The sequence below is a fragment of the Rhinoderma darwinii genome, chromosome 8, assembly GCF_050947455.1.
Source record: "Rhinoderma darwinii isolate aRhiDar2 chromosome 8, aRhiDar2.hap1, whole genome shotgun sequence".
Taxonomy (NCBI): domain Eukaryota; kingdom Metazoa; phylum Chordata; class Amphibia; order Anura; family Rhinodermatidae; genus Rhinoderma; species Rhinoderma darwinii.
The window spans coordinates 18,562,973-18,583,449 of NC_134694.1; the positions used below are offsets into that span (position 1 = coordinate 18,562,973).

The following is a 20,477-nucleotide window of genomic DNA, read 5'->3' on the forward strand; positions in this document are numbered from 1 at the left end:
CCGCGCGAGCCCAGCATCTGCTTTTTAATTCCAGCATGAATTATCCTGTTTAATCACAAACTGACATGAAAACAAATATTTCCTTTAAATCGCTGTCCAGCTTTGCTTCATATATTTCCATTTGTGGGGCTGCCACCAGAAACTATCCCAGCACTTGGCTAACATGAGTGAGGTAAGGAGGAAACATCTGTCCAAGCTAATGTAAAATGGCAGGGTTACGAGAAATGGTTTTTGATTAAAAGCACATTACAAAAACAAAGCTGGCAGGGTAACTGGCACATCCAAAAATAGTCTGCAGCATACCAGAGTTCCCAGCAATGGATGGTTATACTGTAGAATTCCATACATGTAATATAATGCATACATAAGTAGTATGTCTTTGTCATAAGCAGGATATCCTCAGAAAGTTCTTGGACCAGCTATTCATCTTCATAGAAACTCCTGCAGACCCTACATGGGCACAAACGAGTCATGAAGACAACACAACAGAGGAGAGCCCCCTGTTGGCAAGTGGTTCCAGGCACAAACCTGTTCTGTGTAACAAGAAGATTCCACTTATTCTACGGGATCACCCAGAAGTGAGTACAATCCACAACGATCACCTCTTCACAGGAGTACAGCGTATGGCTGTTTGTCAGTTCCATAAACATTGAATGGAGGTAGAAAGGGAGTAGAGTCTGGAAGAGGGGCTGGTTGGGGATATTGCAGATTCTGAAACAACCCCTTTTAAAGCTGTTATCCAGAGACCAAAAATGTAATTTATTTACATAAAAATATTAATGCCGTCACTAATGTACTTTTAAGTTAAAATTCGGTACTAAACGGTGCCGTTCAAACCCGGGGAATTGTTCCAGAAGTCCTCTAGCTTTTCTAATATTGTCGCGCCGACACAGCCCCACGTGACTCCGAGCACGCTTCCTGTGCTGTTCGTGTCGGCGTGTTCTCAATCGCATGGGGCTGTCACATTGCCTATTGCTGGAGTCCTCGAGCAGAGCATCAGCTAGCTCCAGCACTGCTCCTGACATTTAGGCCCCATGCACACGACAGCAAAAAAACCTCCGTAATTGCGGTCCGCAAAAACGCAGCCATTCACTTTCATTGAACGCGGACACCTTTCCGTAGCACTACGGAAGGGTGTCAGTGCCGTGGAAATGTTCCGGGAATTATGGAACATGTCCGTTCTTTCGCATTTTGCGGGCCGTGCTCCCATACTTTTGTATGGGAGCACGGCCCGAAAATGCGGCTGTCAGTCAGCGGTCGGCCGTGCCCGCAAACGCGGGCCGTGATTGCGGGCACGGTCGTGTGCATGGGGCCTTAATCAGTGACTTTCAGGGGTTTCCTATTGCTGGAGTTCCCGAGCAGAGTATCAGCTGATGCTTTGCTCGGGAACTCCAGCAATAGGCAATGTGACAGCCCCTTGAGGTCATGTTCACAAACAGCACAGGAAGCAAGAGCTCCGTCACATGGGGCCCTGTCAGCACGTCATCACTATTATAAAAGTTCCAGGAACAATTCACCGGGTTATTGTTGTGTTATGCCTAGTACAGGGCCTGAGCGAGACACATGACAGGACAATACACGCTCCTTTAGTGATTTTTTTTTTAATGGCTGTGTCATGCACTAGATGTAACACAAAGCGGTAGCATAGCCCTGTGTTATGCCTAGTGCACGGCTTCAGTGAGTGGTGCATAATACAATGGGCCAGCCACATTTACTAATGCAGTGTAATAGTCAGAGAGCGCAAACTTAACAGGAAGGTATGAAATGCGCCAAATTTATCACAGTGGTGCATGCTGCATCATAGTGGCACATCGTGCATGACCTGTTAGACCTTTCTATTCCTTATACCACTTTGGATGGTTTTTTTTTTTTAATGCATTTTAGCCACACCCTATTCAAATATCAAAATTTGGTGCATTTTGACACTTTCTAGATCTTGACACTGTAGTTAAAGTAGCACTCAACTTAATTTTTTTTTTTTTTATTGCACCCTCCATTTGTACATTGGTGTTTCAGTGGGGTGCTGTGTGCAAAAATACTTACCGATCCCCGCATCGTGTCAGTTTTTTGGGTCCTGTGCCACTCATGTGATCTTCATTCTGACCTGGTCTTGAATTGCTGCTGTGCAGAGAACCAGAAGTCAGGCTCTCAATGCATTGAAGAATGCATAAAAGATGAATGCAATGCATGAAGCCTCGTTCTGGCTCCCATAGGAATGCATTGAGAGCCTGAGTTCCGGTTTATTCAAAAGCACAGTGACTCCAGACAAGTCAGAGGGAGGGAAAAAAACAAAACTCACGTGATTGGAGCTGGACCTGAAAAATACAAGATGCGGGGGGGGGGGGGGGATCGGTAAAGTATTTTTGCACAAAGCACCCCACTGAAAGACCAATGTATAAAATGAGGGTGCAATAAAAAAAAAATAAGTGCAACGCTCCTTTAATCTTGGGGTGTGTGTGTGTGTGTGTGTGTGTGTGTGTGTGTGTGTATATATATATATAAAATTTGCCTGGAGTTTAACTATCAGGATCCTGCTAATTTAACCCTTTAGTTGCCACATTCAAAAGCAGACGTAGCATCTAAGCCGTTGAAACATCAGAGAAGAGCGCCCCGTGTTTCTATCGCACCCCCTCCCTTGGGACACTGACAGGGTGCGGCTTGTTGGCATGGTATCATGAGGGCCTAATGAAGACTCCTAGATCTGCCGTCTTTGTACTCCTATAAATAAAAACCATTTTGCCCTGAGCACAAAATAAATAAACATCGCTATTATCGCCACGTCTGTAGAAGTAAGAAAACCTAAAGTGAAAATCCAAAAAATGGCTGTAGCAGCAAGGGGGTAAGGGTACTTATTCCACAGCACTGCCTTTCATGGCACTGTTTCATAGGCCCAGCACAGCTGTCCCATGCTGGCTAGAGTGGGTGTCAGGTGGTCTAAACACAGCCGTGCTTCCGCTCTAACTGCTCCAGGCATTAACCAGTTAACTGCAATCCCAGTCATTTGCCCTTTTAGATACTGTGGTCAATAGCCATCTCTGTATTTGTGTGTTCAGAGGGAGTATCCTGTTACCCCATCTGCACACCCGTGATGCAATCGCAGGGTGCCAATGGTTTTCATGGCCAAAAGTATTGTATTAGAGTAGTGGTCAAACAATCGCATAGTGAAATCCGATAATGGAGACTAAAGTATATATATATATATATATATATATATATTTTTATTTATATATATATTCTTTAGTCTCCATTATCGGATTTCACTATGCGATTGTTTGACCACTACTCTAAATAAAGCCAATGGTTTTCATGGCCAAAAGTATTGTATTAGTGTCATTACGGCAACAATACGAATTTCTTTTGTTTGCTTTTTACGCATTTTGTAAGTGAAAAGTTGTTTTTTTTACTGGGGATTTTTCACTTTCAAACTTTAACACACACACACACACACACACACACACACAATAATGAGACATAAGGAGATATATATCCTTATCTCCTTATGTCTCATTATTGTGTGTGTGTGTTAAAGTTTGAAAGTGAAAAATCCCCAGTAAAAAAAAACAACTTTTCACTTACAAAATGCGTAAAAAGCAAACAAAAGAAATTCGTATTGTTGTGTCCGTAATGACACTAAATAAAGTAAGGGGTTTATAGTTAAAGGGCTTGCCCAGTCCCTAAAATTGATGGGCTATTCTCAGGATAGGTGAATTTGGTTTATCACCCCCAAATTTGTTTAATGTTTTTTTGCAGTACAAAGAGTATTTTAGGGAACAAGTCCGCGAGGTCTACGGAAAACATTATGGCTCGAAGTGTAATGGGAAAAAAAATATCACTTGGTCATTAAGGCCCAAAATAGTCTAGTCACTAAATGGTTTAGTTGCATATGCTATATTCAAAATGCTATAAATGCTGAAGATATTCATAATTTGGCACAGAAAAATCAAATGCCCAAAAAGTCACAATTTACAACTTGCTGTATTTACACCACTACACGGAATTAAAACAAACCCGTGAACGAGGCCGGTCAAATGTCTTTAATTTACACCACTTTCTGGTGTAAACTATTAGTAGAAATCTACGGCAGCTCGTAGCTGCCATAAAATGTTGCCACATGTACGGAAAGATGCGGCTAACTTAAAGAGGCCATCTTTATATTAAAACTGCTACTCGAAGTGCCAGTCTTCAATATATCTGCCCCTCGTTTTAGCATAGATAATACGTTTATCATCTTGGGGGTTGTTCACATCATGCTTTTGGACCTACATATATGCTAGCAATATCCATTTTACAGACTCATCATGAACGATCACTGGACTTTGTGCAACAATTGAGTAGCAGATTATGCTATTCTATACTGTAGAGGCCAAAACAAGAGCCCTATGGACACATTTAGTGCGTAGTGTGTAAATTCACAAAGCACACACTAGATGTTACCTGCAGTCCTGTGTAAAACCAGCCATAAGTCATAATTAGGGTGTATTCAAGACCTGCTGCTGGAATTGTGGGGAAAATGCTAGTTAACCTGCAAAAAAAGTGCCACGACAACAGGTGAATTTACCCTTACTAATCGTGCCAACGGATGAAATCTGTAGCAGAGTGGAGTTTAAGACTTGATAAATAAGGCATTTCACATTGCAGCACTGAAAAGAAAAAGCTAAACTTGCTCTAGCACGTCAGTGCCCAAAGGTAAATGAAGACCAGAATCACTTTTTTGCACCAAACCACAAACTTTGTCCATCGTATCACCAATTATACTGTTTGCACCATTTACAAGTATTGAGCCCCTTTTAATGAAACACTCCCTTTGTTTGATAGCATGCCATTATCTGTAGTAGTGCAGGTCTGTGACATTAACCTGGGGCTAGACGTAATGAGGCTCTTTCCAGCAAGTGGCAATGTAGTTGCTTGTGTTCAGTTCTAAATGACTTAATGGTTAAACTTGCTAAAAGCCTATCCAATGTAATACAGGGCTAATTTGATAGAATTCAATGTAGTATAATATTACTTCTACTAACAGTTACAATACAATGAGAATTAAAGCTCAAAATGAGTTGTAGGGCAAGCATAGCCAGAGTCATTGCTGGGCTGAACTTGTTACAATGTGAACACATGCAGTGCTTTTTCTGGGACAAGTTTAAGCCAGGCCACAGTAAGCGATTTCTTTATTTTTATTTTTTCTGTCTCTCTCAGGTGATGGCTCGACAGCTACTTATTATAGCAAGTGCATGTTATGTGCGTCTCCTCACCTCTGGGCAGCTGCCACAGGCCAATGATGCCGGTCATACAGGGGTCCTTGATGTACCATGTCCTTGTCAGTTCATTGAGAGCAGCATACTTCCATCTGGCAATTGCTTCACATGTATGCAAGAGGAGAACATGACAAGCACCTAAAGACACCCACAATGCCATCTCCCAGAGAGCACAGATCATACTCCAGCAGTAATAGTCACTGTTGCAATACAAGACCAGCCCCATTTTTCAAATCTGACAGGTCACTGTATATGGTAATAACTTTGGCATGCTTTTACCTATTGAAGCGATAAGATTCGTGACATATTGGGCTTTGTTAGTGAAAATATTTGGGAGATAAATCCTTTGCTTATTTGTGAAATAAAAAAAAAAAAAAAGTTAGAAAATTATTTTTTTAATTTTAAATTGTATCTGCATGTAAAACTAACTCCTGTGTGGTATTACCATTTCCCATATTCCTACTTCATGTTGGCATTTTTTGAACATCCTTTGATTTTTTTTTTTTCTAGGATGTTACAAGGCTTAGAACTTTAGCAGCAATTTCACATTAAAGAGGCTCTGTCACCAGATTTTGCAACCCCTATCTGCTATTGCAGCAGATCGGCGCTGCAATGTAGATTACAGTAACGTTTTTTTAAAAAAGAGCATTTTTGTATTTATGCAAATGAGGCTTGCAAAAGTCCAAGTGGGCGTGTATTATGTGCGTACATCGGGGCGTTTTTACTACTTTTACTAGCTGGGCGTTCTGACGAGAAGTATCATCCACTTCTCTTCACAACGCCCAGCTTCTGGCAGTGCAGACACAGCCTTGTTCTCGAGAGATCACGCTGTGTCGTCACTCACAGGTCCTGCATCGTGTCGGCCACATCGGCACCAGAGGCTACAGTTGATTCTGCAGCAGCATCAGCGTTTGCAGGTAAGTAGCTACATCGACTTACCTGCAAACGCCGATGCTGCTGCAGAATCAACTGTAGCCTCTGGTGCCGATGTGTCCTCGCTCGTCCGTCAAGATGCAGGACCTGTGAGTGACGACACAGTGTGATCTCGAGAACACGCTGTGTGTCTGCACTGCCAGAAGCTGGGCGTTCTAAAGAGAAGTGGATGATACTTCTCTTCAGAACGCCCAGCTAGTAAAAGTAGTAAAAACGCCCCGATGTACGCACATAATACACGCCCACTTGGACTTTTGCAAGCCTCATTTGCATAAATACAAAAATTGTCATAACTTGGCCAAAAATGCTCGTTTTTTTAAAAATAAAAACGTTACTGTAATCTACATTGCAGCGCCGATCTGCTGCAATAGCAGATAGGGGTTGCAAAATCTGGTGACAGAGCCTCTTTAAGAAAATTTCAAAAGGATGAGTTCAGTTCTGAAGTGGTCCTGAGTACCCTATATTTTTGAAACCCCCCATTTTGAAAACCACATTCAGAAAGTGTTAACCCTTTAGGCATTTTACAGGAATTGAAGCAAAGTAGAGGTGAAATGTACAAATCCTTTTTTTTTTTAAATCAAAATTAATTTGTAACATCTTTCTGTAACAGGTTTTAAATGACAAACAACTCAATATTTATTGTCCATATTCTGCGGTTTAGAAATATCCCACATGTGGCCCTAGTGCGATAATGGACTGAAGCACCGGCCTCGGAAGGGAAGCAGTGACATTTGGATTTTGCTGAATTGGTTTCTGGGGCCATTAGTCTTACTCCTACTGGGTCCTGCTCACACTTCAGACACTATATAATAATCTCACCCCTGGAGTGTCCACTCAGCATTAGCAGGGAAAACAAAAACCAGATGCGCTTCACACCAAAAGTCACCCAGCCCTACTATAGCAGTCATTTTATACAGAAAATGTTAGTCTGACTTCTCCCACAAAAAGTAGGCAGGTTACAAGAAGTTGCTTGCTATAGAACAATTTAATGGTTCTCTGTATGCAGCCATTTCTGAACAGTACAGAAGATACAGGCTAAGGCTGCAACTGAAGAACTACAAAGCTGTTGCTGGCAGGAGAAATCCTCTGCATTTATTAACCCTGAGCTCATTACCATCATGAGGACTCTCAAATCAGAAGCAGCCGTGCAATGTAGATAAAAGCTTGGCCAAAATTACTCTACCCACTCTACCCCAGCACAAGCAGGTGAATTTCAACCATGAATTCGCATAGCTCAGGAAAAAGCAGTTTGTGGTTTCTGTAGGTCCCATGTAGCTCACGTGCTATGCTGCTTCTGTAACTCACAGTCACTACTGTGGGAGTTACACAAACCACGTAGCTCAGCAAGTTTCATGGTTTTCTTAACTCCCAAACATGTAAGTGGCTGGGAGCCCCATTCTAGAGATAGGTGAAGGTCCCTCATGTGAAAAGCCACCTTTAAGACTAGGGGGAAGAAACATAAAACATATCCACAGTTATGGGCTGGTTTGTCTGTTGGCATTTACAGCGCAGTCCTATTTACTTGAATGGGGCTGATCTGCAATACCAGAGATACTGCCCATGGCAGTGTGGGGTGCCGATTCTTAGGTCACTTTTACATCACATTTGGGAGATCTGCCCTTCTGTACAATCCAAAAGTGGATCAGACCGACACAAAGGAGAGGGTAAACAGATCTTCAGATGCACCATGATGAATATATTAATTACGGAAACCTCATTAACTTTTCATGCACAACAGAAAGCTTAAATCTAATTCTAATAAACTGCGAAAAAAAAAAAAAAAAGTCCAAAAGAGGATTAAAAGCAGAATTTTATTGTTATCATTATGAGCAAAGTACTGTAGTCGTGCACAAAAAAAACAAAAAAGACAAGATTTGGTTAACTGTAATCGGTCCAATTGGAATGGCCTTTGTAAGGTGAACCAGTTTAGCAACCCAATGGAGTATCTCAGAATTAACCCAATCTCAGGACGACATTAACATACAAACCGTATAACACTAAATAGGGGGGACAATGGTAGTAGAGACTCCACCTGAAGGGACCTAAATATTCTAAAGTACAAATAAGGTGGATAAATAGGACCAGCACAGTTTCTTGATTCTTACAGGTAGTGGTTGCTTCAAAAGTTTTATAGGTTTTTGTGTCAATTGTATTAACTGTTTAACCCTCAGATCTTCTATATTTTCTACAACCTGTGGAGTATTTCCATGATAAAATAAGTGGCTAAACAGGTTAATGACTATCTGGATGCTCCATTAGGTCTCCTGCCCTCCCCTCCCTATTGCCATCTCAGATCCTACACCTTACAACAGTTTCAGGAATAACAAAACAAATGTAAACAAATACAGGGGGGGGGGGCGCAAGATCGCACTTGGGAGCATGTGGCATATAACAGCAGCCCTTTGCGAGCAAGGGATGGACTTAGACCAACTTGTTTTTAGCAGCCGTCTCAATTATAGGATAAAAGTGTCAAGTCCAAAGGGCTGCGTGCCAACATGGCTGACCAGCCCTAGAATATGACCAAATGCACCCAATGACACTTTGCCCCTTCAGTGTCACAGGGGTAAATATGGCCACTGCATAAACGTGGAACCAGCTAAGCAAAAAACCCCAAAACCCAAGCCAACCTCTCACCCCTCAGTCACATGGGGGGTCATTGGGAGTAAGGCAACTGTACATTAGACACGCACACAGAGGGTAGGGAGGTTTGGAATCAGGACAAGGGGAAATTGTGTGGCAGTTTAAGGGACAGACACATGGTAAGGGCTGCCGGGAATGTGCTCATCACCCCACTTAACGACCAGGATATAATCTCCCTTGTCCTTCAGGAGGTACGTAACGTTGTACAACCGACTCCCAAGATGTTTCACTACAATTTCTTCACATGGGGTTTTTGGTCCGTGAACCCCAACAAGCAGCATATTGTTACCTAGTGAAACAAAAAACGGTCACATTGATGTTCATTTTCCCACTTTGAACACGTATCTATTTAAGTAGAAGTCTGTACAAAGATTATGCCCCAAAAATATAAATAAATTGGTCAGTGAACAGATCTGCAGTTGTTTCAATTCCTCACCATCCTGAATATCCGAAATCTTGTACACGGTTTGTACAGTACATTGAAAGTGAAAAGATATTCTTATCACAGCAGAGGCCATTTCATAGTGATTGCTACAATACCGCAGAAGATTGCATGAACTGAATACAAAACAGCATGGACTCCAGACTGACTCATTTTAAATTAGTCATAAGTAAAATGAGTATTCTACTGTAGCAAATCCTCAGCTGTGAGTATTAGGTCTGTGTGGGTTTTCAGCCCTTGTGGTGATGAAATTGAAAGTATTTTAGAAATTTGCATAGCTTTATTTAAACTTGGAAAAAAAAACCCACCTCTAAGATTTTGGTGCAGAAACATGGATGTCATTTTCCCTACAATGCATGAAGCTCATCCATCATATTCTAGAACTAATGTTTTTCAGCTGAAGTGTACTAAGTGGTCAAATGTTTTTTTTCCCAAACCGGTCACAATATACTAAATGTTGCATCTTGTCCTATCAGTTATACACCAAGTACTTATTTAGCGCTTATCAGTATATAGTGCAATCCAAATATGCCCGTGTATTATTTCTGCACATATGGCACTTCTCTGATAATAGAACATTGAATGAATACTGAGGTGCATTATATATACTGGACTGTCGGGAACTCACCAGCTTTGCTGCAGTCAACCGTGAATGAGTTCTTCTGGCCGACAAAAGCTTTGTTCAACCCAAGACCTTTGGCGACTACTTTGCTTGCATCTGACGACACCCTTGGAAGGGCTCCTTGTTGTGTGAAGGCCTCACTTTTTGTTACAGAATCTACAAAAACTGAAGAGGACTCATGGAGACTGTGGCTTGTGACCAGACGAGGCCCTAGAAGAACAAAACAATGTTTATAGGCTTGGAGCCAAGAGTCTTAAGATATGGATTAAGTATGTAAGCAACATTAACAAGTAATCATTATGCACACCAGATTATCTAGTTCTCCAAATACAGCTTTATTATGATAGACAAACCACATAAGGACGTACCAGTAACTTTTGCTTTGAACGGGCTACCAACAATATGATAAGGACCACCATATTTTATGGAGATCAGGTAGCTTCCAGGAGCCATTGGCGTATAAGTGACTTTGTAACCCTCTGCACACTCTTGACAATCCATTTTGACCTTGGATGGTCCATCGATTGTCACGGTCAGTGCTCCCGCACCTGCATTTGTGGTGTTCACAATAAATTCTGCAGCATTTCCTTGGGTGGGAAGAAAAATAAATCTTAAGGTGCATTGCTTGAGTATAGCTTAAATGGAAGATCTTCTCCAATACATACAATTTGAGATTGCAAACATTAGGCCTAGGACTTACCAGTGGTGCCACCCTCTAATCCAGCGCCATATGCGGACACCATTCCTGGGTCTCCAGCTTGCCCTGGCTCTCCCACACGAATTTTAAATGGACTGCCAGGGATGTGGGAACCATTGAATTTAACATCAACAAGATACAAGCCGTTCTCACGAGGAATGAAACGCACAGCATATTTATCTGTAAGAATAATTTTAGTCTTCTACATGAACACTTCACTCAACACATTTTGTAGCGAGTGAGAAGTGCTTTAAAATGTTACACCCCCCCAAACAAAGTTTAACTTCTAAGTGTTAAGGTTTTTCCCAACACTGCCAAAAATTCTGCACTCAAGTGACCACCCATATTTCAGCATGCTCACCTTCATCAATCTCTGTAACATAGCACTCCTCCAATGCCCCTGAAGGGCTGTGCACTTTGGCATCTAGAACTCCTTTGGCACCATTAAGACTTACTGCAAAAGATGCTGGTTGGTTGACCTTTAGCCCTGACTCCTAAAAGCACATCAAATGGTTTAGAAACATTGGAGAGATATTTTTGTGTTCAACATCCATCACCTTCACAGGCTTTTATTACCTACCTGTCCCACACCAGTTTAATGAGGGAGAGAATGCTCGTGAAGGAGAGCCTGGCAGTGGCATACTGTTTAGTGTAAAGGAAGATAGCAGTAGACACATGATCTACAGTCCAAGTTTTTAGTAAAAAGATGATTGACTGAATCAGGTCTCTACTGCACGAGTTCCTTATTTACCACTGTTGGAAAGCAGCAATAAAAGAGGCTTCTGACAGCTGTCAAATGCAGGTATTTCAGAGTGACAAATTTCTTTCCAGAATGAGGGTGGCGCAGTCAACCATGATGATAAACTCCAGGTAGCGGATGAAATGGTTTGCAGAAATAGGATGCAAAGAAATGGGAAAAGCAGCCTGAAGAGAAGCAGGACCCTGAATGCCCAGTTTGGAGACTTCAAGTCATGCCACAGTAAGCCAAAGCCATGGTTCAGATCCATTTTTCACTCCCTCCTTAAACACAGGCAGGTTTAGGTCAAGATTCACGTCCTGTTAAAAGCCTTTAGAAAAGACACGAGAAAAACACATGGAGAGTCTCCTGAGTCAGCTGGGAACCTGCTGTGGGAAGGAGAGTACTGGGCAGCTACGTACTTAAGGATTAGACGGACCTGGAAAGGTTTTTGCTTCCCCCATAATCTCATGTCCTGTAGATGGCAGCACCTTTATGGCAATTACTAACGGAGTGAATAACTAGTGACAAGCCTACTTGATGCAGTTTTAAGTTTTAGACACTGTATAAAGTCATTAAAGGGTCTGTTCGTGGCCGTAATAGAGCACGATCTTCCTCTACTGGAGTATTCATACTACATGTAACCAAGTCAATACCAAAGCAAACCATGGAGTTCACCACAGCAATGAGCTGGGCCAAGGTGACTAGGGGTGGGAGTCTTGACAGCTGCTCAGGAGACCGATTCACTGCCCAACCAGTAAGGGCTAAGGTTTTTCCCAGTGCCTCACCTGAAGACTAGAAACAGTGAGTCTGCGAGCGTCGTCTGATTGAGAACCCACTGGAACGATAAATGGACTGTCTGGGATGTGCTCATCGTTGAACTTGACAGAGACTTCATAATCCCCTGCAATAGAGCCAAACAAACTGCATTTAGTAAGAAATTCCTCCAACTTTGTGCTTCAATATTAGGATCTGTTGACATTTGTCATGGTTTCCTTTTATAACGCAAATCACGACAGCCTAAGAACTACTTTGCACTTAACAGCATTACGTATAGAACTGAACACTAAAAAGTGCACTTCCGGTAATGAGAACAAATCGTGCTACATTTTAGAGAACATTGTGACACTACAGATATTTTATTATATTTGTTAGAATGCCATCTACATACATCCCTCCTAGGACCGTTCTACTTCATCACACTAGAACTACAGCTCCAAGCACTGCATCAGTTTGCACTCTCCTTGTCTCTGTACATGTCTCGCTACATCCAATCAATAGGAACCAGAAGGGTAGTGACAATTGGACACGCACAATGACTGGAACATATAAGGAAGAGGCCAGTGAACTGAGTACAGAGGCTTGTAAGACAAGTAAAAAGGCTGAGACACTAAGAATGCATCCTAATGAGATAACAAGTTTGTAATGGACATTGACTGGTTTGGGAAGAAAAAGATAAATAATAAATAATAATATGAACTTTTAAGACTATTATAACACTTTCTATACTTTTCTAGACACTTAAACCTACCGGACTCCTGAACAATGTAGGACACGCCACATGATCCATCTTTCCGATCCTCAAAAGCGATTTCTGCTTTGCTTGGTCCCTCCACTGCAATGGACAGACCTCCGGCACCGGCCTCTCTTGTCCAAATACTGAACTCGGCTAAAAAGACAAACATATATAGAGTAGGCCAAACAAAAGAAAGGCGGAAAAAGATAGCAGTGGTCCTTTGTAAGAGATTATGAACAAGACCACAAAACGGCTATTGTTCATAAACACCGGCAACACAGCCGCAACCTGTAATCTGTTGCTAAGGAGAAACTGAATAGAAGTAGTAACAATTACAGGCTGCGGGTCTGCATTATACGCACTTCATCCCCCTGAAGCTTTCAACCCACTGTACCTGGAGTTCCAACCTCTGCTCTCTCCAAGCCTGGTCCACCAGCTCGAACTTTATGTGCACCACCTTCACCCAAGGGCCCTACTGTGAACTGGAATGGACTTCCTGGAACATGTTGACCCTTGTACTTGACACTGACTGTGTGAACACCCATCTCCGTAGGGACAAATCTAATGCAGTAAGTGTTGTTTTCACCCTCCATTATTTCTGCATCATGAATCTTGCCAGATGGATTTGTGACCTGCGCAGTCATGTCATGAATGCTGATTTCTATAAAACAAAAAAGAGCAGCTTAATGTAGCTTTACTAAACAGTCATAGCAGGGGTGAACAGATTTAGGAAATGGACAGCATGTCTAAAGTGTATCTGGAGTACAAGATTCAGTCAAAATCTACAATCAAGATTGAAATTTCAAAGAAGGACAAGCCCATAAGGTTATGCAAATAGAGAAAGTAGCAGGTGTTGCCAAGATCTGCAAAAGATGAAGGCTAAGCACCTAGCTCCATTCCAGCATGTGGGAGGTATAAAAGCCGGATTGAAAGCAAAGTTTTTGCCACACGAAACCTCAAACACCGGATAATTTGGTGTGGGATGATTGTGCGATGCCTCCTGTTAGTTGACGTGCCATTTATCACCACTTGTTGCAAACAGAGGGACAGAATCCTTGAACGGAGGGACCTTTGTTTATCACTCCGGCAGATCGCTACACACCTAGGCCAAGATGCCAGCACTGTTCAATGTTGTGTCCCGGAGGTTAGAAGAATGGGAATGAAAAGAGGTGTGGAGGTGAACCTCTGTACGGGCAGATTGTCGGATTGAAAGAATGGCACGTAGTGATCCATTTTATACTGCAAGTGAAATTGGACGTCACAACAAAAGCCTAAGGCTGCAACCAGTGTCGACAAACCATCAGAAAGCATTTGCATGACATTGGGCTACGAGCCAGACATGCAGATACAGGTGTTCCATTGACCACACGCCACCAGGCTATCATGGAGCACAGCAAGACGGAAACGGGTCCTACTTTTGTCTCGGACACAATGAAGGCTGGAGATTGGTCTGGAGACCATGTGGGCAACGCCATAAAAAGGCCTTTACAAGGGAACGTCACACTGGTTCTACTCCCAGGATTATGGTGTGGGGTAGCATAATGTACGGTAGTCTAACCCCACTAGTCTTTATTTCAGGTACACCAACATCTCAGGTTTACATTGATTTGATCATGGAACCAGTGGTATGGCCATTTTTCCCAAGCGTCCCAGAAGCAATCAATTGAGATGATTTGCGTACCCAAGTGCATTGAGCGCAGCAGAACATTCCTCAGACAACCATTAATAACCTCATGCCAAGGCGTGTATTTCTGCACGAGGCACTCAGACTAGACACTGAATAAAGGAGTTTGTAATAAATTGTTTCAATTTTTTTTTTCCTTCATCATTTGCATGTAATTAACCCGTCCAAGCAATCCTATGATTTCCACAATTCCAAAACGTTTTTCTTGGTGTTGCAATTTCAATGTTGGGGAGTGACTATCAAAAAGCTTAAAAACACAATACATAAACATTGCTTATATAAATGCCATACTCTACTTACCAGGTATTTTAAGGCTAAGATCACACTGACTTCCAATATTTGCCACAGATGGCGCAGTCCTCCTTCGTGTGATACTCTCCTTCAACCTTCCTTCACCTGTCACTTTGACGCAGAATGGACTGCCTATAGAAAGTAATGACAATGCATTACACTAAGCCTGTCAATTCCTGCTGTCAATAATGCATTCTTATTTGCTTGATCCATCAATGGAGATTAACATTTTTTTGTTTTGCTGAACCTCCCATGGGATTATTCTGCAGCTGAGAAAGGTATATTATATCATTAAATGATATTCCACAATACAAACCAGTTGTGAGAAGCAAAAAAAACAAAAAAACACTGGTCATTTTTAGTAAACCTAAAAGGTTTAACTTCCTTTTGTACTTCTATATGGCATTAGATACCTGGCACATGCTGGTCAGCAAACTTTATGTTGATGATATAGTTTCCAGGCTCTGTCGGACAGTAGGTCACTTTGCACGTTCCATCTTCTAAGTCTTCTGTGTTGATATCAACTTTACTGGGACCCTCAATGGAAAGGCTGAGCCCTCCATAGCCTGCAATATATGAGGGCAGCAAGAAAAGACTGAAGTTTAAAATTGTACAAAAACTGTTAAACAGCTTTTAAGTTTGAAAACAAGTAACTTTCCATCTTCTGCTTGATATCTCAGGCAAGGTCAGTCTTTTAGTTATAGCATCAAGTTTTAAAGATTAAAATCAAATGGTGTCATTTGGTCATTACCTGCTTCTCTAGTGTCAATGATGAACTCTGCTGGCTCAAACGTCCTTCCTTCAGTTAGGCCCTGGCCAGAAACAACCACTCTACTTGCATCACCAATCTCCGACTGGCTGATCATTACAGTAATAGGACTGTTGGGAATATGTTGGCCATTTTTCTTGATGCTAACCATATGCTCTCCAGTCTCCTTAGGCACGAAAGAAATACCTACAGATAAATTAAAGCAAAGTAGTGAATACAAGCTATAACAAGCAAGTTCGTTAGGTAAAAAAAAAACAAAAAAGAAACAACCCGAGACTTGCCTATGTGTCCATTGCGGAGCCTCTTCAGAAGACATGGCTCTTCCCTTCCAGAAGGAGAGGTCACAGTTGCAGTTAGTTGACTCAGATCAGTCTCTGTGATATTGAGTGGGATATCGGCAGTGGAACCAACCTTAAGCTGGGACATGCGCATAGTGTCATCACCTAAGAAAATAATTTTTTTTGTTAAATCCAGATATTACAATGACTAACAAAAAAAAGTACCTTAAGTTCTAAGACATTATAAACCTAATTCTGCATAAAATTTCATGAACTACCGACCTGTGATTTTGGCAACAAAAGGACTGCCAGGGATGTGCTTGCTGTTGTACTTCACAAGAATGTTATAATCTCCGGGAAGGACAGGAAAGTAAGACACGGTACATGTTCCATCCTGGTTGTCAGTACAGCTAATCTCTGCTTTAGAAGGACCTTCAATGGCCAGCGACAAACCACCTATAGGCAAAAAACACTTGTCAAGCCTCTTTAGTCTTTGGTGTTTTCAAAAAATAAAAATAAAAAAATCCCTTGGTACTCACCTTCACCGGCATCTTTGGTGTTCACAGTAAACACTGCAGGTTTATTGACTGTGCCATGAATTAATCCTGAGCCATAGGCTGTAACATGACCGCTATTGACATAGTCCACATAGAACTGCAGGGGGCTCCCTGAGAAATCAAATTAGAATATCTTAATACAATTTAGCATTTCATCATAAGATCTGCCTGGCGGATTAAACCCATTCAACCAGAAACTAAGGAAATCTGGCATATATTCAGCTAGTTAACCTCCTTAAAGGCAAAATCCAGTAAAAATCATCTTAAAAAAAGATCACTGGTAAAGTCTAATCTGGGTCCACCCCTCCCCTTCTGGAAATCTGACAACATTGTAAGTTAATGCTCTGCAGTTTGAGCAGCGCTCGAGGGGTTTAAAGTAATCTTGCATCACCAGTGATCTCCAGAAAGGGCTCTATAGACCAGACACCCACGTGATCTCCTTGCAAATATCCAGCAGAATGTATGACTGAACAGGACTAAGAAATGTTAAGTGTTAGAAAGAAACATGGGACAGGGCACTGGAGACATTGGATACAGGGATGTTCAAATAGAAAAAGTTTCACTTGTAGTATTTAGTACTGTAGACCTACCAGGAATGTGCATGCCATCATACTTTATATCCATTTCATGAAGTCCAGCTTCTGTAGGAGCGTATCTAACAGTAACTGTTCCATCTTTGTTATCCGTGATGTCAGGTTTAGCCACTTTCCCAGAAGGCATGCGGACCTCGCCTACATTGTGAATAGTATGAGGTCAAAGTCAGAAACATGGGCTGCAAATATTAAAGGTGTGGACCAGCAAACCTCAAAAATGCTTATACCTGTGATCTCTCCTTTTTTGATAGTGAAGGGAATAACCAGATCAAATGGTCTCAATCCTGCAACATCCAGTCCATTGACTCCCATTACAGGGAGATCTGTAGCCTAAAAAGCAAGGAAAAGCCACAGATGAGCAAACCCTTCATGAAAGAACAGTATGGAAAGGAAAAAAAAAATAAAAATAAAAAAAGTATAGAGGACATGCATCAATGGGAGGCAAAAACCAAAACTCCAATGCTAGTTCATCATTGCAGAAAACAAAAACTAACATTTTTTTTGCCCACGTTTAAAATGGACAAATGTTTGTAGATTTTTACCACCATAACCTTGATTACTTTGGAAACTACGAGACTCAATCCACAACTCCTAGGTTGATGACCCATCACATCACCCACAGCTGCAGTTTATTCTCTCAGCTGTCAGCCAAATGCTTCCTTCAGACACTGGAGATAGAACCTAGTGGTTTATGAATATTGAAGGAACAGAATCCTCACTGTGCTACCAGCCAGGAAGTATCATGTGGACATTATACGGCTACATTATGAATATTTGATGAACCAGCAATGGAATTTAGGATTTGAAACAAATGTAAAGTAACAAAAAATAAATAATAATTGCATGATAAAGGAAGTCTTTGCAGTTAGTTTATCCAAAAACATGGCAAACCTGGAAAAATGAATTCTGCAAGAGACCATTACACATTTCTGAACACATGGAAAATGGATGAGACGGACGAGTGGATATAAAGTGTTAACTCCTTCCTGCCACCTAACATGTGGTGGCTGGAAATCTAAGACTGAGACTGGAAGGCTTAATGAGATGTTGGTAGTAAAAAGAGAATGGGAAGATATTGCAGACATCTGGAATTTATAGAGCGGACAGAGGTATGAGCCCAGCCAGCAAACCCCCACCCCCTCCTCAAATTTAATTCCAGTGGAGATTGAGGAAAAGGCCATCTCTGGAACAATATACACAGGGAAGAAACTTTCCTTGGAATTCATCTTGTGTTGTCACAGCAGAAGCAGAGAAAGTAGTCACCTTAGACTAGTCAACCAAGTTAGCCTTATACCAGCAGAGCTGTGCTTATAACACCGCAGAAGGCAATGAGTCCTGTCCGTGTGATGGCACATGCAAAAACCCTCACACATGCAAGCAAAGCACTATATTAGACTAGACCTACAGGGTAGAAGACAGAAGTAATGAATATGCAACCCCCCTTAACCCATTATTGGAGATGAACTCAAGAGCAGAATCTTAAAACTCAGTTGCAATTCTATCTAATACAAGACTGAGTGCTAGAGCCATGAGCAGGTTTTGTGAGTCCTGAATTCCAAAGTTCCTTCCCTGTCCCATAGTGTTCCAGGATGTTTTTTCCCTCCATGAATGATACATTTACTGTAGACAGGGTACCCAGGGTTGCTGCATGCCCAGGTATGCGTAAGGTGGGGTTAACTGCTGCTGAGCCATCTGCTGAGGCATCATTTGCTCGCCGTCCAGAGCCTGCGTTGGGAGGTGTAAGAACACATTAGTTACATTCTACAATTGAAAATTCATTAAGACATAGGCGGATGGAACGAACAAAAAGTGAGCCATGTGGGCCACCTTGTTTTATTTTTTGAACAAGTTATTCAGAAGACTTGCAGATTTGGAAAATTTGCCATTTAAAACTTTTATTCTGCGCTCTAATCTTTACATAATAGTAAAAATCTGATCTATGGTATCTGAAATCTAGTATATCCCAACAGAAGTTAGTTTTGTCAAGATAACCCCCTTTCCATATGCCCCATTAGAAGTCAGAGGTGGGGTCCCTAACTCGTAACGCCATCTATAAACCAGACCATGGAACTGTTAACAAGAGAAACTCAATCTCTGGCGGGTATGGTCTGCGCACGTATTACATGAATGGCCTAGCATTTCCACTCAGGCGCTTGTAATACCACATGTGGTTGGCCGTGGCTAACTGATCACCGTGGATTAGACTTCAGAAAACCCTGGCGATCAGCAGATAATCAGAGATAGCTTCAACCAGAAAACTGTAGTCGTATTGATAAGGACCTTTGGAGTTCTGCTCTTTCTACCCCCTCCCCCCTTCTGAAATTACCAGAACCGATTCATATCCAAGAAAGCTTAAAATAAATAAGTTGCCTTCATACTTACTGTAACTTGGAATGGGCTGTTCGGGATGTGCTCTCCACCAAAGCGCACACATATGACATATTTGCCAGGTTGAGGGGCAGTGTAGAATATATCAAAAGTTCCATCTTCATTTTCTACCACATCTACATCCACTTCTGTGCCATCTGGTGTGCACACTGTACATGTCACTTTGCCCTTTCCGGCAGCCTTGGCATCAACTGTTATTACAGTCTCTTCACCAATCTGGATAGTGGGTCCAATGCCAGCACCTGTGTGGAACCAAAATGTGGGAATAGGGTGGGGACAATAGGAAGGAACAGAATAAAAAATAAATAAATAAAAATGGTGAAATAGGTTTATCAAGGTTCGGCTTTTCAAGCTAATCCCATGCACCACCACCCTAAGTTATTGGGGGGAAAAAAACAAAACCTGACAGCAAAGTCCCCCTCTGTTCTAAAGGAGGCGCAGTTCTCAGGAAATTTATATGCACAAGTTAAGAATTTCAAACTCGCTGTGATTGAGTGAAAACATGATCTCTAGGCAAGTATGTCACCCATCCAGCACTCCAGAATAGTGTTGCTGAAATTTGTGTGTCTAGTTGTCTGGAGCCCAATCAAAGTTCGACCGTGCTGACGTGTTACCTCGAGCAACCACAACCTACTTATAACAGCACAACAACCAAAGTGGCTGTGATCTTACTAAACCGAAACCCTTAAGTAGGTCAGACATCAAGAGTGCAAAATCTCCAAATACTAGTTGTAAGGTTTAGTGTGCATAGAGCACTACAACATGGTTTTAGAGGCAGAACCTCAGAATGGGGATTCAAGCCTTTATAAAAAAATTAAAAAAATTAAAAAATAAAAAAAAGTCTTATCCATGTGGCTTTAAGAATACCAGTCTATTGCGTTTCTATAGAAGTGACTAGACCATACTTTTAAAGGTTAGAATCTAAAAATCTAGAATTGGTGACCTACTGTGTGGTTGTGCATGGAGCAGTTTAAATAAGAAAAATAATTTCCTGAGTGACTGATTTCCAGAAGAACATAAAATCGCTAGAGACAATCAGAAGAGGGTGCAGAGCAAAGTGGAATTAGAGATGCAGTAAAAGG

At 41.7% G+C, this 20,477-nt stretch overlaps 2 protein-coding genes across 8 annotated transcripts in view; one reads left to right on the plus strand and one right to left on the minus strand.

Annotated features, from left to right (window-relative positions):
- Positions 1-5,638, plus strand: part of TMEM268 (transmembrane protein 268) — a 46,660-nt gene extending 41,022 nt beyond the window's left edge. For 2 of the 4 annotated variants that reach the window (XM_075834200.1, XM_075834202.1), the window contains 3 exons: positions 101-172; positions 390-578; positions 5,191-5,638. In XM_075834200.1, coding sequence (XP_075690315.1) covers positions 101-172; positions 390-578; positions 5,191-5,391 — 462 coding nt within the window. In that variant the 3' untranslated portion in view covers positions 5,392-5,638. Of the gene's footprint in view, positions 1-100; positions 173-389; positions 579-2,551; positions 2,776-5,190 lie in introns of those variants that run through there. The other 2 variants (XM_075834201.1, XM_075834203.1) reach the window with 2 other exon arrangements.
- Positions 5,639-7,974: 2,336 nt separating this feature from the next.
- The window catches only part of FLNA (filamin A), a 90,789-nt gene continuing 78,286 nt past the window's right edge, over positions 7,975-20,477 (minus strand). For 2 of the 4 annotated variants that reach the window (XM_075835407.1, XM_075835406.1), the window contains 18 exons: positions 19,390-19,637; positions 18,643-18,732; positions 17,235-17,337; positions 17,005-17,145; positions 16,397-16,525; positions 16,140-16,313; positions 15,861-16,022; positions 15,562-15,765; positions 15,224-15,376; positions 14,820-14,942; positions 13,230-13,496; positions 12,851-12,988; positions 12,108-12,223; positions 10,945-11,077; positions 10,587-10,763; positions 10,255-10,473; positions 9,893-10,096; positions 7,975-9,111 (listed from right to left, as the gene is read on the minus strand). In XM_075835407.1, the coding sequence (XP_075691522.1) occupies positions 8,924-9,111; positions 9,893-10,096; positions 10,255-10,473; positions 10,587-10,763; positions 10,945-11,077; positions 12,108-12,223; positions 12,851-12,988; positions 13,230-13,496; positions 14,820-14,942; positions 15,224-15,376; positions 15,562-15,765; positions 15,861-16,022; positions 16,140-16,313; positions 16,397-16,525; positions 17,005-17,145; positions 17,235-17,337; positions 18,643-18,732; positions 19,390-19,637 (2,969 nt within the window). In that variant the 3' untranslated portion in view covers positions 7,975-8,923. The remainder of the gene's footprint in view (positions 9,112-9,892; positions 10,097-10,254; positions 10,474-10,586; positions 10,764-10,944; positions 11,078-12,107; positions 12,224-12,850; positions 12,989-13,229; positions 13,497-14,819; positions 14,943-15,223; positions 15,377-15,561; positions 15,766-15,860; positions 16,023-16,139; positions 16,314-16,396; positions 16,526-17,004; positions 17,146-17,234; positions 17,338-18,642; positions 18,733-19,389; positions 19,638-20,477) is intronic. The other 2 variants (XM_075835409.1, XM_075835408.1) reach the window with 1 other exon arrangement.